We start from the raw sequence: 15,720 nt of genomic DNA, 5'->3' as shown, positions 1-15,720 counted from the left end.
AAGGGAACTCCCATAAGGTTAACAGCTGATTTCACAGCAGAAACTCAACAAGCCAGAAGGGAGTGGCATGATATATTTAAAGTGATGAAAGGGAAGAAACTACAACCAAGATTACTCTACCCCGCAAGGATCTCATTCAGATTCGACGGAGAAATCAAAAGCTTTACAGAAAAGCAAAAGCTAAGAGAATTCAGCAACACCAAACCAGCTCTACAACAAATGTTAAAGGAACTTCTCTCAGTGGGAAACACAAGAGAAGAAAAGGACCTACAAAAACAAACCCAAAACAATTAAGAAAACGGTCATAGGAACATACATATCGGTAACTACCTTAAACGTGAATGGATTAAATGTTCCAACCAAAGACACAGGCTCGCTGAATGGATACAAAAACAAGACCCATATATATGCTGTCTACAAGAGACCCACTTCAGACCTAGGGACACATACAGACTGAAAGTGAGGGGATGGAAAAAGATATTCCATGCAAATGGAAATCAAAAGAAACCTGGAGTAGCAATACTCATATCAGATAAAATAGACTTTAAAATAAAGAATGTTACAAGAGACAAGGAAGGACACTACATAATGATCAAGGGATCAATCCAAGAAGATATAACAATTATAAATATATATGCACCCAACATAGGAGCACCCCAATACATAAGGCAACTGCTAACAGCTATAAAAGAGGAAATCGACAGTAACACAATAATAGTGGGGGACATTAACACCTCACTTACACCAATGGACAGATTATCCAAACAGAAAATTAATAAGGAGACACAAGCTTTAAATGACACAATAGACCAGATAGATTTAATTGATATTTATAGGACATTCCATCCAAAAACAGCAGATTACACTTTCTTTTCAAGTGCACACGGAACATTCTCCAGGATAGATCACACCTTGGGTCACAAATCAAGCCTCAGTAAATTTAAGAACATTGAAATCATATCAAGCACCTTTTCTGACCACAATGCTATGAGATTAGAAATCAATTACAGGGAAAAAAAATGTACAAAACACAAACACATGGAGGCTAAACAATATGTTACTAAATAACCAAGAGATCATGAAGAAATCAAAGAGGAAATCAAAAAATACCTAGAGACAAACTACAATGAAAACACGATGATCCAAAACTTATGGGATGCAGCAAAAGCAGTTCTAAGAGGGAAGTTTATAGCAATACAAGCCTACCTCAAGAAACAAGAAAAATCTCAAATAAACATCTAACCTTACACCTAAAGGAACTAGAGAGAGAAGAACAAACGAAACCCAAAGTTTGTAGAAGGAAAGAAATCATAAAGATCAGAGCAGAAATAAATGAAGTAGAAAAAAAGAAAACAATAGCAAGGATCAATAAAACTAAAAGCTGGTTCTTTGAGAAGATAAACAAAATTGATAAACCATTAGCCAGACTCATCAAGAAAAAGAGGGAGAGGGCTCAAGTCAATAAAATTAGAAATGAAAAAGGAGAAGTTACAACAGACATCACAGAAATACAAAGCATCCTAAGAGACTACTACAAGCAACTCTATGCCAATAAAATGGACAACCTGGAAGAAATGGACAAATCCTTAGAAAAGTATAACCTTCCAAGACTGGAGGAACCAGGAACCTTCCTTCCAACCAGGAAGAAATAGAAAATATGAACAGACCAATCACAAGTAATGAAATTGAAACCGTGATTTAAAAACTTCCAAAAAAAAAAAAAAAATCTTCCAACAAACAGAAGTCCAGGACCAGATGGCTTCACAGGTGAATTCTATCAAACATTTAGGGAAGAGATAACACCCATTCTTCTCAAACTCTTTCAAAAAATTGCAGAGGAAGGAACACTCCCAAACTCATTCTATGAGGCCACCATCACCCTGATACCAAAACCAGACAAAGATACTACAACAAAAGAAAATGACAGACCAATATCACTGATGAATATAGATGCAAAAGTCCTCAACAAAATACTAGCAAACAGAATCCAATAACACATTAAAAGGATCATGCACCATGATCAAGTGGGATTTATCCCAGGGATGCAACGATTCTTCAATATACGCAAATCAATCAATGTGATACACCATATTAACAAATTGAAGAAGAAAAACCATATGATCATCTCAATAGATACAGAAAAAGCTTTTGACAAAATTCAACACCCATTTATGATAAAAACTCTCCAGAAAGTGGGCATAGAGGGAACCCACCTCAACATAATAAAGGCCATATATGACAAACCCACAGCAAATATCATTCTCAATGGTGAAAAACTGAAAGCATCTCCTCTAAGATCAGGAACAAGACAAGGATGTCCACACTCACCACTATTATTCAACATAGCACGGTATCAGAGAAGAAAAATAAATAAAAGGAATATAAATTGGAAAAGAAGAAGTAAAACTGTCACTGTTTGCAGATGACATGATACTATACATAGAGAATCCTAAAGATGCAACCAGAGAACTACTAGAGCTAATCAATGAAATTGGTAAAGTAGCAGGATACAAAATTAATGCAGAAATCTCTTGCATTCCTATACACTAATGAAGAAAAATCTGAAAGAGAAATTAAGCAAACACTCCCATTTACCATTGCAACAAAAAGAATAAAATACTGAGGAATAAACCTACCTAGGGAGACAAAAGACCCGTATGCAGAAAACTATAAGACACTGATGAAAAAAATTAAAGACGATACAAACAGATGAAGAGATATACCATGTTCTTGAATTGGAAGAATCAACATTGTGAAAATGACTATACTACCCAAAGCAATCTACAGATTCAATGCAATCCCTATCAAATTATCCATGGAATTTTTTACAGAACTAGAACAAAAAATCTTAAAATTTGTATGGAGACACAAAAGACCCCGAATAGCCAAAGCAGTCTTGAGGGAAAAAAACAGAGCTGGAGGAATCAGACTCCCTGATTTCAGACTATACTACAAAGCTACAGTAATCAAGACAATATGGTACTGGCACAAAAACAGAAATATAGATCAATGGAACAGGATAGAAAGCCCAGAGACAAACCCACGCACCTATGGTCAACTAATCTATGACAAAGGAGGCAAGGATATACAATGGAGAAAAGACAGTCTCTTCAATAAGTGGTGCTGGGAAAATTGGACAGCTACAAGTAAAAGAATTAAATTAGAATACTCCCCAACACCATACACAAAAATAAACTCAAAACGGATTAGAGACCTAAATGTAAGATCAGACACTATAAAACTCTTAGAGGAAAACACAGGAAGAACACTCATTGACATAAATCACAGCAATATCTTTTTTGATCCACCTCCTAGAGTAATGGAAATAAAAACAAAAATAAACAAATGGGACCTAATGAAACTTAAAAGCTTTTGCAAAGCAAAGGAAACTACAAACAAGACGAAAAGACAACCCTCAGAATGGGAAAAAATATTTGCAAACGAATCTCCAAAGGATTAATCTCCAAAATATATAAACATCTCATACAACTCAATATTAAAAAAACAAACAACCCAAGCAAGAAATGGGGAGAAGATGTAAATAGACATTTCTCCAAAGACACACAGATGGCCAAGAAGCACATGAAAAACTGCTCAACATCACTATTAGAGAAATGCAAATCAAAACTACAATGAGGTATCACCTCACACCAGTTAGAATGGGCATCATCAGAAAATCTACAAACAACAAATGCTGGAGAGGGTGTGGAGAAAAGGGAACCCTCTTGCACTGTTGGTGGGAATGTAAATTGATACAGCCACTATGGAGAACAGTATGGAGGTTCCTTAAAAAACTAAAAATAGAGTTACTATATGACCCAGCAATCCCACTACTGGACATATACCCAGAGAAAACCATAATTCAAAAAGACACATGCACCACAATGTTCATCACAGCACTATTTACAATAGCCAGGTCATGGAAACAACCTGAATGCCCATCGACAGACGAATGGATAAAGAAGATGTGGTACATCTATACAATGGAATATTACTCAGCCATAAAAAGGAACGAAATTGGGTCATTTGTAGAGAGGTGGATGCATCTAGAGACTGTCATACAGAGTGAAGTCAGAAAGAGAAAAACAAATATCGTATATTAACGCATACATGTGGAACCTAGAAAAATGGTACAGATGAACCGGTTTGCAGGGCAGAAATAAAGACACAGATGTAGAGGATAAACGTATCGACACCAAGGGGGGAAAGCAGGGGTGGGGGGTGGTGGTGGTGTGATGAATTGGGAGATTGGGATTGACATATATACACTGATGTGTATAAAATGGATAACTAATAAGAACCTGCTGTCTAAAAAAATAAATAAAATAAAATTCAAAAATTCAAAAAAAATTTTTTTCTTAAAAAAACAAAACAAAATCTGTTTACCAGGAATTCCCTGGCAGTTCAGTGGTTAGCACTCCGCACTTCCACTGCAAGGGGCATGGGTTTGATCCCTGGTCGGGGAAGTAAGATCCCACATGCCATGCAGCATGGCATCCCCCCCCAAAAAAACAAAAAAAAAACCTGTCAACTGTAACAACTCAAATAATTCCATAAGGCCACCTAATTTAAAAAAAGATCATTTCCATCATAATCTTACAAAGCTGGGCAGGTGGGGAGAGAAAAACTACACAGCTTTACAAAAACCAATTCAGCAGGTTGAGATTTTCAATCACACGTTAAAGAAACATCATTTGCACAAATGTCACTATGAAAGTTGCTGGCACATGGTAGGTGCTCATCAAATATGTATGATTTGAGAAGCAGCTATGTCCAGAAAACAGCAAGTGCAAAGGTCCTTAGGCATGAGTGAGCTTGGCATATTCAAGGAACAATAAGCAGATTGGCTGGTAAGTAAGAACCAAGAGGGAGAGGATAGACAGGAAGGCATGTGCCAGGCAAGGGTGTGGTTCTTTATTTTAAATGCAAAGGTAAAAGTAGAATGGTGGTTGCCAGGGGCTGGAGGGAGGAGGAAATGGGGAAGTGATAGTCAAAGGGCACAAAAGCTTTAGTTATGTAAGATAAATAAATTCTAGAGATCTACTCTACAGCATAGTGCCTACAGCTAAAAATACTGTATTGTATACTTAAAATGTGCTAAGAGAGTAGATCTTCAGGTAAGTGATCTTTCCACAAAAAATTGAATTTTTTTTAATTAAGAAAATAACGACCATAAAGGAGGTAGAAGGAAACTTTGGCAGGTGATGGATAAGTCTATGCCCTTGATAGTTCATGGGTGTGTACTTATCTCCAAACTTACCGAGTTCTATACATTATATATGCACAGCTTTTTAAATGTCAATCATACCTCAATAAAGCAGGTGGATAAATAAATAAGTGTGATGGAAAGTCATCAGAAACATGGAGTCAGGGCAGTGATATAACCGGATTTCACTTTTTAACTGGTCACTAGCTGCTACTTGGTGAAAGGATAATGGAGAACGGATGGTAAGACCAATCTAGAAAGCGCTACATCCACCCTTAGATTGTGAACATAACCCCTTACACTAAATGGCTCTGACCTAAGGGGTAAAAAGTCTGACTCTGAGCCATCACCCACTCTTCTGGCATTGTAGTTGCTGCCAAACAGCTTTGCAGTCATCACATAATATCAAGCAGATGGAAGAGTTCTGGTAAAGAAACTACACAATGTTCTAAAAGAAAGCCAAAAAGAAAAAAAAAAAAAGTACAGTAAAGCAACATCTGATTTTCTGCTGTAGCCATCTCATTTTTTCTGAAATTTCTATCCATATAAATCACTGACCACTTGCTCGGATAACCTTTATTTTTCAATCTCTTTCCCACTTGGTATGTAGAAAATGCAGTTAATTTTCTATCACCTTCATGTATAAGCCTTCAGCCCACTTCCCAACTCTCCCTTAATTGTCCTCTGCTTTAAATGCACTAGTTGGTTCTCATGCTCTTTTACCCTTTTAGATGAAATTTCCCAATCTTAAACTGGGAGCTTTCTGGATTTAAAATATCCCATCTTTGGATTCCTGTAATTTCATATCTTGAAGACACAAGGAAAGGCTCATCTGATTAACTATTAGGTCAACTTCCCCTTTGATGAACAGACTAAATATCTTCTGGATCCCATGAGCCTGATGTTTAATTCATGGGCTGCCTTATTACTCATTTGTGTTTTGAGTTTTATCATTTTTACTCATGTCTGAACTGCATGAATGCATGAGGGCATATCTTATACATTAGTTTATACAAAATTAAATGTATATACTAGCTGCCAAATGTCTTGTTACTCCTCTCCTATAATCAGTTCTTTTCAATAACAACTTCCAAATGGAGTCTAATTCCTTACCAATATGTATGTATTTATAAACTAGTAATAAAAGTAATAGAGAGCAGAGGAAAGAATACCATTATCATAATATCATACACTCACACACGGTAAAGAACTTCTTAGGCCACTATGAACAAGTTGTTTTATTGTCAAGTATAATGAAAATATCAATAGATTCTGAAATATATTTTCTCATCCATCCATTTATACACACACATGTAATTTTTTAAGGCAGATAAGAGAGTCAATTGTGCTGTGTATAAAGATTTTTCTGTTAATGCTAACTTAGCAAAGTACACATTATTAGTTCTACCAGTTATAACAAACTCTTTTAAAAAGCAGCAGCAATCTTCTAGCAAAGATTTCTTTGTTTTGTCAGTTAATATTCTCTTTTTGGTTCATAATTTGTTGTCATCTGTATGCTCCTTTTTCATCTCAAGTTTATCTCCTCTTTTTCCATGTCATATCTTGCTCAGCTATTAGGTGTCCAGTACCTTCCTTGTGTTTTATTTAAACAATGCCCACAATTTCTCCACTTCTCAAATGTTTTCTGATCATTGCTTTAATATATTTCAGGCTCAACTTGACCTTTAACAATGATTAATTTTACTAACTTATTTGCCCAGTTTTCTCCCAACCTTTATTACTGTGTCACAAGGATTCTGCTTTACCGACCTCCAGTGTGACTCCTACTTTATTCCCTTGTGAACAATAGCGCCTGTCATCCTTTTCTTAAATAACTGTCAACAGAGCCTATTAAATCTAGCACCCTTTCAGATCCTTTAGTTGGTCAATCAACTTGAAATATAGAAAAATAACATGTACACAGCTTCTACTGACTATGACCTTAAGTTGCCATCTTTTCCAGAAAATTTTGTTTCCATTGGAGACATTTTATTTATTTTGGCTCATATACAGCATGTAAAAAAAAAACTTTGTTGAAATCCTGATCCATATCCCAACCACATTTTGTGGTTATAAAGGAGTAACACATAGCCCAGCTATGATATGAATCTGAGACTATGAACAACTGAACCAGAACTAGCTTAATCATCAAGTTTGAGACTTTTCCCTTTGAAATAGATTTAACGCAACATTCCATTTTGACCACTAACAATAAATTATATATGCCTTGGTTTTCAGGGATTATATTAAAACATCTTAGCTTAACTTGTTTTTCAATGAATCACATTCTACTTTTGGCAAAATTTTGAACCGTTTTTCAACATATCTCTCTTCTTTTTCTTTCTCTTTCTACAACTCTCTCTAACATCAATTTACAACTGTCAAAAAGAGAAAAGCATCAATTTCTTTGGCATCTCAATCAGATGAAAAGCCCAGCCACAGGACCTAGAACAGCAAAATAAATGTTTTTCCAAGACCCTCCTACAAACCCTGAAAACTTCAGTTTAAATATGTTACTGGAGAACGAGCACAACAGCTTAACTCAGAAAGTTTTACTTTGGCAAGATATGGCTTGAGTGTGATTTAAAAGGACCAGTTCTACCTTGCACTGTTATCCAAACAGAGGTACTCCCTTGGGTCAGCAGCACTAGCACTGGTTGTTTTGACACCTTTGTCAATAAATAAGCCAGCCTGGAAAATATAATAATGGACTGAAATGAATATGAATCCCAAGATATAACTATATATATAATGATTCATGAAATAAGTTTTAGCTTATCACATCTACCAAAAAAGGAGGGAGAAGGGAATAAACAGCAAAGCAAAGGTATTATGAAAAGAGCTACTTTACTGTATTTTTTTAATACTTTTACTCATTTGGTCATTCAGCAAACATTTATTTAGTGCCCACCTTAGGGTAGGCACCAAGCATTATACGTCAACCAGAAAACTATGGTCTTTGCTGTTACTGACACATAAACTAGCAGGAAGACATGCAATTAAATAAACAATTACCATCCAATATGAAAAGCATATAACAAAGGAAGTAGATGATGCTTTGGCAGCACATAAGAAAAGCACCGAGATAAGACCTTTTGTGAAGGTAAGAGAGAGAGAATTCAGGGAATGTCTCCAAAAAGAAGTGACATCCTAAAGCTGAAACTTGAAGGAACTAACCACACAGAACAGGTCAGGGATGAAGGGCAGGGAGTGGGTGGGAAACAGTTGAAGAACCCAGCAGAAAGTACTCAAGGGAATCATTTGTACAAAACGTCTGGGGATGAGAGAAAGCATGGCACATCTGAGGGAAAAAAATCTTAGCTGGACTAACAGGAAATGTATGGAGGGAGGAAAGGTAAGGAAGAAGACTAAAGAGAAGCAAATGCCAGATGGTGCAGAGTTGATACACTAAAGAATCAAGACAATGGGACTTTTAATAAAGGCAATGTAATCAAGTGCATTTTAAGAAAGAATACTGTAGCTACAAGATGGATAATGAATTAGAAAGGGGCAAAAAGAGAGATAAGAGAAAAAATAGGAGCTGACTACAGTAATCCAGAAGAGAAATAAAGGTGATCTAGACTTGTGACAGTAGTAACAGGTAAAATAGAGTGAGAATTCTTTACTAGGTAGAATTGATACCATTTAGTAATTAATAAAATGTCTAAGGATAAGGGAAAGGAAACAAACAATAAAGGTTCATATATTTCTAGTCTGGGCAATTAAGTGGCTAATGGTTTCATTCACTGAAATGGAGATGCAGAAATGGGTCTGGGGACAAAAATAAGAATTTTCGTGTTGACCACATTTTATTTATGTGTCCCTGAGACATCCAGCAGGCTGGATGTCTGATATCACTCTGGATAGTCATTCCCAAATTTAACAAGTTAAAACCTAATAATCCACTCATTATTTAGATCTAATATCTTTTATTTTAAATTGATACAGTAGATTACTACATGTCCTCATGGTATATGACATTAAAAAAATTAATTAGAATAAGGTGTTTTTTGTAATACCACTTATAATAAGAAAATTTTGAGGATTTCTGCTTTGAAGTGCTGCTTTCAACAATTACTAGCCTTAATCAACTATTCAGTTCATAAAAACCACAATTCTTTCTAAGTTTTTTCCTCTCTCAAGTCTTCATCAAGTGATTCTAAGCTCTTCAAATTATATCACACTTAGGTTTTTAAAGGATCCTCTGAGTATCATAAATGGAAAGTATTAATTCAACTTTGATGGGCACATCAGAGTAAAGAATCTGGGCATTGTATCACATGATGAAAATATCAAGATGCCTTGTGAGCATAAAATGAACCAGATGCATTTATCACCAGGGAGGTGGGGACAAGTGCCAAATATCATGAAAGTTAGAGTTCTTAAATGGCCTTTTGTCTCCTTGACCTATATATCATTTTAAATTAGGTCAAATATTCTTAAACAAAATTTCACTATTTACATAACTAGTATTAAATGTCCAATAGGACACCCTATTAGCACTGAGAGAAGAGAGAAAATATGCTTTTTAAGCTCCAGAAGCATATAATACACTAATGTGTACAGCCTTAGAAACATGTAATGATATTAAAGATTGGAAAGAAGGCAAGGGGAGGGAAGGAAGAGGATGAGGATTCATAAGTCAAGTCCATTATTATAATTATTCAGATTGTATGTACATGTGTGCCGTAGCATATATTCCTATGTGTGTATAAACAGAAAGCTGTCTATACATCCTGAATGTGGCAAGGTTAGGAGTCTGCTTATTTAATCACAAATTACTTTCTCTGATGACAAGTTCTACCTAATATTAACATTTCTCAGTTGTAATCACAGTAGTCCATCCTCTATCCTGCAAATCGTATGTACTGATTGTTAAAATTTAGGAACCTACCTTAAAACTTGAATGGACCCTGTTGTTATAAAATATTCCCAATGGAGTGAGTTCTGGTTTCGCTAAGAGCTGCAATCCACTGGATTCCCCCGTAGGTTCCTTGTGGAATAAATACCATATTCCAGCATCCTATAATTAAAAGGGCAAGATTATTAAAAAGCCTCCTTTTATAAAGCCACTCTATGAAACACTCTCACATAACCTAAGCATTTCACAAACAAGTTTCATCTTTTTAACACTAATTATTCATTGGTTCAGGTTCAGAATTGACTCTAAAGAGTTGTGCACTCATCTAGCACCCTCAAAGCAGTGTATCAGGCTTTAAAAAAAAAAGCAAATTTAATTTTGCTTGTAAGATGGGACGAAAGGGCTTCCCTGGTGGTGCAGTGGTTGGGAGTCCGCCTGCCAGTGCAGGGGACACGAGTACGAGCCTTGGTCCGGGAGGATCCCACATGCCGCGGAGCAGCTGGGCCCATGCGCCACAACTGCTGAGCCTGCGCTCTAGAGCCCGCGAGCCACAACTGCTGAGGCCCGCGCGCCTACAGCCCGTGCTCTGCAGCAGGAGAGGCCACCACAATGAGAGGCCCGTGCACCGCAATGAAGAGTGGCCCCCGCTTGCTGCAACTAGAGAAGGCCCGTGTGCAGCAACGAAGGCCCAATGCAGCCAAAAATTAATTAATTAATTAATTTTAAAAAAAAAATGATGGGAACGAAAGATAGAATTGGCTGATACCAAAATTTATTTTCGAAGTAACTTTCCCATCATTATCTACTTTAAAAACTCATGCAGCCAGGACATGGAAGTAACCTAAATGTCCATCAACAGAGGAATGGATAAAGAAGATGTGGTATATATATATACACATACATACATACACACACACAATGGAATATTACTCGCAATGAAAAAGAACAAAATAATGCCATTTGTAGCAACATGGATGGACCTAGAGATTGTTATACTGAGTGAAGTAAGTCAGACACAGAAAGACAAATATCATATGATATCACTTATATGTGGAATCTAAAAAAAAGGGTACAAATGAACTTATTTACAAAACTGAAGTAGAATCACGGATGTATTTGGTTGGCCAAAAAGTTCATTTGGCCAATCCAATAGAAAAGAAACTTTTGGTTACCAGGGGATAAAGGGGGGTTGGGGGGAAGGAGGGATAAACTGGGAGATTGGGACTGATATATACACACGACTATATATAAAATAGATAACTAATAAGAACCTGCTGTATAGCACAGGGAACTGTACTCAGTTCTCTGTAATGGCCTATATGGGAAAAGAATCTAAAAAAAAAGAGTGGTTATATGTACATGTATAACTGATTCACCTGAAATTAACACAACATTGTAAATCAACTATACTCCAATAAAAATTTTTTTTAAATCAAAGTATTAAATAACAGCTGGGGGTGGGGGGGAAGTCATACAGAACTAGAACCAAACAATCCTCCCCTTCCCTTCCATGTGACCAGGACAGCATAGCCTTTTAGCAATACGGGTTTTTTCCTGTTTACCTCCAAACCTGATCAATAGATGAGTCATACCTATTAAACAACTATCCACCAACATGCAGAGATCACTGACTTCTTTCAAACAACTCCAGTGCCCTTCCTGTCCCGAGGCAATTTTTGCCAAACAGAAAAAACCACCACATGCATGAATCAGGATGCTGTCTAAGGCTGGGTCCTGTCTGTTCAATTTCAGTGTTACTTACCTTAACCAAGGCAGCAGAACAGTTTGAAAACTTCTGACACTCAAAATAAGATATAAAAATCGAAATGAAATGTTCTTAATCTCTGTGACAATTTTTTATTTTATGATTTAATTACAAATCAGCCCAATGTGAAGGACAACTTCACATTAAGGAACTTTGATTAAACAGATTGTTAAAACTCAAATATATAGTCCAAAAGTATGGTATCAATTCAAATTTAGCAAACATTTATTTAGTGCCAGGTCTCAAAGAATTCATACTCTAATGGGAAATACAGAGAGAACTAAAATATAATATATGTAATAAGTACTGTATTAGCTGTAACGAAGTCCTTTAGGAGCATAGAGAGATGAATTGTGGAAAACATATCACCAAAACGAATGCAGTATGTGGGATTTTTCCATGATAAAACTTTACAGATGGGTCTTAGTAAAACAAACTACTCTGAAAAATGTGTTTGCCACCTCTATTCTTTTGGGCACAAAACAGACTTGCAGGGCTGTGAGGAAGGCTCCATACCATAGCCCTATAAACTGAGGGCAGAGTAAACCGTACCAAGATGCAATGGAGTTTCAGGTTGGGGGATAGAAAAAGGGGAATAAGGAGGTAGCAGCTGTTTCCTGTTAAAACTCTGTGGTGTCAAAATAGGTAAAGGGAGCTTTGTAAAAGGCAGTGGAAAGGTACCAAGAAGAAAGGGTTTGATTTACTTTGGGCGGAAAACCCTTGCCAAAACATGAGCTTTACCGGAACAATTTTTCTAGAGAGAAAAAAAGAACTCACAGAATGAATAGGAAGAAGAACATACAGGAGATGGAAAAGATAGAGACCTGCTTTCTTCTTTTCTCACATGAGGCCTAGTAAGGATGTCTGGCAACCTCACCTTACATTTTTCATGGACTATTTGCAATTTGCTTTGATCTTCAACCCATGACTTCTGAAAACAGCTGAAAGGAATCTCTGCTCTGACTGTTCATTTGTAATGTAACAGATCAGAAGATGATCCTGGGGTAAGACTGCACATCAAACCCTTGGTCACCTTTACCCAAAATCTCATCTTCCAATCAGAAACTCTCAACACAAATCCCATGGGCTCAACAAATATTTGATGAAAAATGAATGAATAGAAGCCTGAAATGATTGAATGTCCAGGTCTCTGCTCTGTCAAATGAGAATTTTATGTTTTATGTTTTTAAGAAAAATCACAGATGTGAATTCCACCATCACCCAGTGATACCTGTTTTCTGGTAATCTTGAAGAAATACTCCCTTCAACTAATTTTTTATTTCATCCTGGAAAACAATGCTAAGTATTTCTTTCCTTTTTAAAATGTTAATAGCCATGATGTATATATATGAATATTCAGGTTTTGCTGCAAAGCTCATATTTCTGTGCTATAGTTTTCAGCACAGATATACTCATAATAGTATCATGTCTTAAAGATTCATTTTTATGTTATAAATTAGCAGCTCTAAAAACACACAATTACAAATGTAAATTTCCCCAAGCTTATCCCGGAGATATTTCTGTCATCCAAAAACAGTTCATTTATACTCTTAAGTTATCCCTGTGTATGTGTATGTGAAACAATTTAAGGCACATAGTTAATTTAAGGCACACAATTGAGTCCTTGCTTTACCAAGGAGATGAAATCCCTAAGTGTATACAATCCCTGTATTTAACAAAAGGATGTGCCCCTTTGACCAGAATGACCATTGTCATAATATTCTACAGAATAATCCACTCTCATAAGGCTTTCTTTGCTCATTAATATATGACTGAAATAGGGAAGCCAGAAAGATCGTACGTAATACACTAAAAATACACTCTGGAGATGACATGATAACCCTAGATATGAGCCCACCTCTTTTCTGGCATTTAGCACCTGTCTTACTACACTCATAAATACTAACTGGCACAAATGATTTAGAAGAAATAGAAGAACCATCTCAACCATAGCCTGCTCTCAATGAAATAAGCTGCACCAGAAAGCAAGGTGCTTGAGTTAGATTACCACAAACTACATTGCATATATATAAACCAGAATACTTACAAACTTGAATACAAAAAAACTGAAGCACTTTAATATTATTTACCTGTGAGCCTGCAGCTGCATTATTAATCAGATTATTGTTGGGATGAGCAATCCAGAAAGTTGAAACAGCCCTGAAAGGCATTTATTAAGGTGATTTAAACATTCATCAGGAAAAATCCCATCTATTAAAAACCTCCCCCAAAACATCTTCCCCAAAAGCCAACAGCCCTTGACCATCACAAGTGAGTTTTTCACTCCGCCAATTACTCACATACAGTCAGTGGCAGGCACAGGGATGTAATTTCCAAACACTTTTTCCCGCATGGTGGTACACATGGAGTTATTCCTATCAGTGGGAAGTAGGGTGCCTGGTTTGGTGAGGAGTCCCAGATTGTGGAACAAAGTGTTTCTCTGTTCAATACCATCTTCCAAAAAGAAACAATGACCTAGTGTGTCAAATCCGATGGTGTCTTTTATCTGCAGAAATACAAGTGTATGATGTCATTGGTAACAAGATTGACTGCGGTTTAAGCGACAAGTGCTATTCATGAGGCATGCTCAGTACAAAAGCAAAAGGAAGTTTTCATCTTAGCTGATGGGGCAAAGTCAAATGTCAGGGTTCATTGATCTCTTAAAAGAACAGAGAAAAACAGCAGAACTCTCAGTAAAGCAGGATAGAGTAAGACATGTGGTATAACAGCTTACTTATATAAAATTGAGAAGTCATGAGAATGAAGGAGAGTTAACTGTTTCCATAATATGCATCAACATAATGTGAGGCTACTTACCAGCAAGCCATTTGTCCCATGCACAGTGATACACCTTGAGAAGCTGTGATGAATAGATAGGCCGTCCACAAATGTTGCATGTCTGTACCCTCCTTTATAATCCACGTCTCCACACAGGTGAAAATGAACAGGATACCGCCCCAGGTGCTGCTGACCCATGTGTTTCAATTCCACATGAGAAAGATGGACTGAAGTAAAATTTTTCTTTATCTGTAAGACAAGATAACCAAAATCAAACTAATACGTAAGCAAAGTAGCTTCAGCAAAGTAGCTCAGAATAGCAAAGTAGCAAAAAATATTGTTTTAATAGAAAATATCTGAAGGAGACTAGACTAGACTGTTTTCCTGGATCGTAATTTAGCAAATGCTTCCTTACATAAGTGAATGCTTTAAAGAGCAATAAAAATAGCCTCTCATTAGGAATAAAGGAAATGTAACAAGGAAAACTACAGAAATGGTTTCTGTATATATGTTTGGGTTTGTTCAAATATTTTGGCCATTTCCAGTCTTGTCTTATTCTTTCATTTCTATAATCTCCACCAGAGTTTGATAAATAATTATTTCTAAATCCTCCGTCAATGTTTAATTAGCACATACTGTCGTTTACTTGAGTCCTTTTTAAAAACGCCACTGTTGATCCACCACTTGAGCGTTCTCAATATTTACAAACACTGGATTTTTTATCACACTACTAAAAACAAAGAAATGACACTGACCAACATTTTAGAAATCAGTGCAATAGAAACGTAGCCAACAATAGCCTACTCAATGCACAAAAACTGATTTTAAGACACATGTAGCCAAAATGCGGCCCAGGAGTCCAATACATTAGTACAGAAAGCAATGCTTAGCACACAGTAAGTGTTCAGTACTTTTACAGAATAAAAATCTGCATACAAAAAATATCTTTACAGAAACATATTTTGAATGTGTACTGCTTACCGTTTCATAATATGTTTTTTTAAAAAAAACTGATTTGGGGCTTCCCTGGTGGTGCAGTGGTTGAGAATCTGCCTGCCAATGGAGGGGACACAGGTTCGAGCCCTGGTCTGGGAAGATCCCACATGCCGC

General features: G+C 36.5%; 1 protein-coding gene across 3 annotated transcripts in view; it reads right to left on the bottom strand.

Annotated features, from left to right (window-relative positions):
* CEMIP2 (cell migration inducing hyaluronidase 2) overlaps positions 1 to 15,720 on the bottom strand; it is a 77,556-nt gene that overhangs the window by 29,600 nt on the left and 32,236 nt on the right. For all 3 annotated transcript variants that reach the window (XM_061200345.1, XM_061200343.1, XM_061200344.1), the window contains exons 8-12: positions 14,650 to 14,859; positions 14,133 to 14,338; positions 13,923 to 13,992; positions 10,101 to 10,229; positions 7,809 to 7,897 (exon numbers count right to left, since the gene is read on the bottom strand). In XM_061200345.1, coding sequence (XP_061056328.1) covers positions 7,809 to 7,897; positions 10,101 to 10,229; positions 13,923 to 13,992; positions 14,133 to 14,338; positions 14,650 to 14,859 — 704 coding nt within the window. The remainder of the gene's footprint in view (positions 1 to 7,808; positions 7,898 to 10,100; positions 10,230 to 13,922; positions 13,993 to 14,132; positions 14,339 to 14,649; positions 14,860 to 15,720) is intronic.

Source organism: Eubalaena glacialis, chromosome 9 (genome assembly GCF_028564815.1).
Source record: "Eubalaena glacialis isolate mEubGla1 chromosome 9, mEubGla1.1.hap2.+ XY, whole genome shotgun sequence".
In the NCBI taxonomy this organism is placed as follows: domain Eukaryota; kingdom Metazoa; phylum Chordata; class Mammalia; order Artiodactyla; family Balaenidae; genus Eubalaena; species Eubalaena glacialis.
This window is presented reverse-complemented; position numbering and strand designations above follow the sequence as displayed.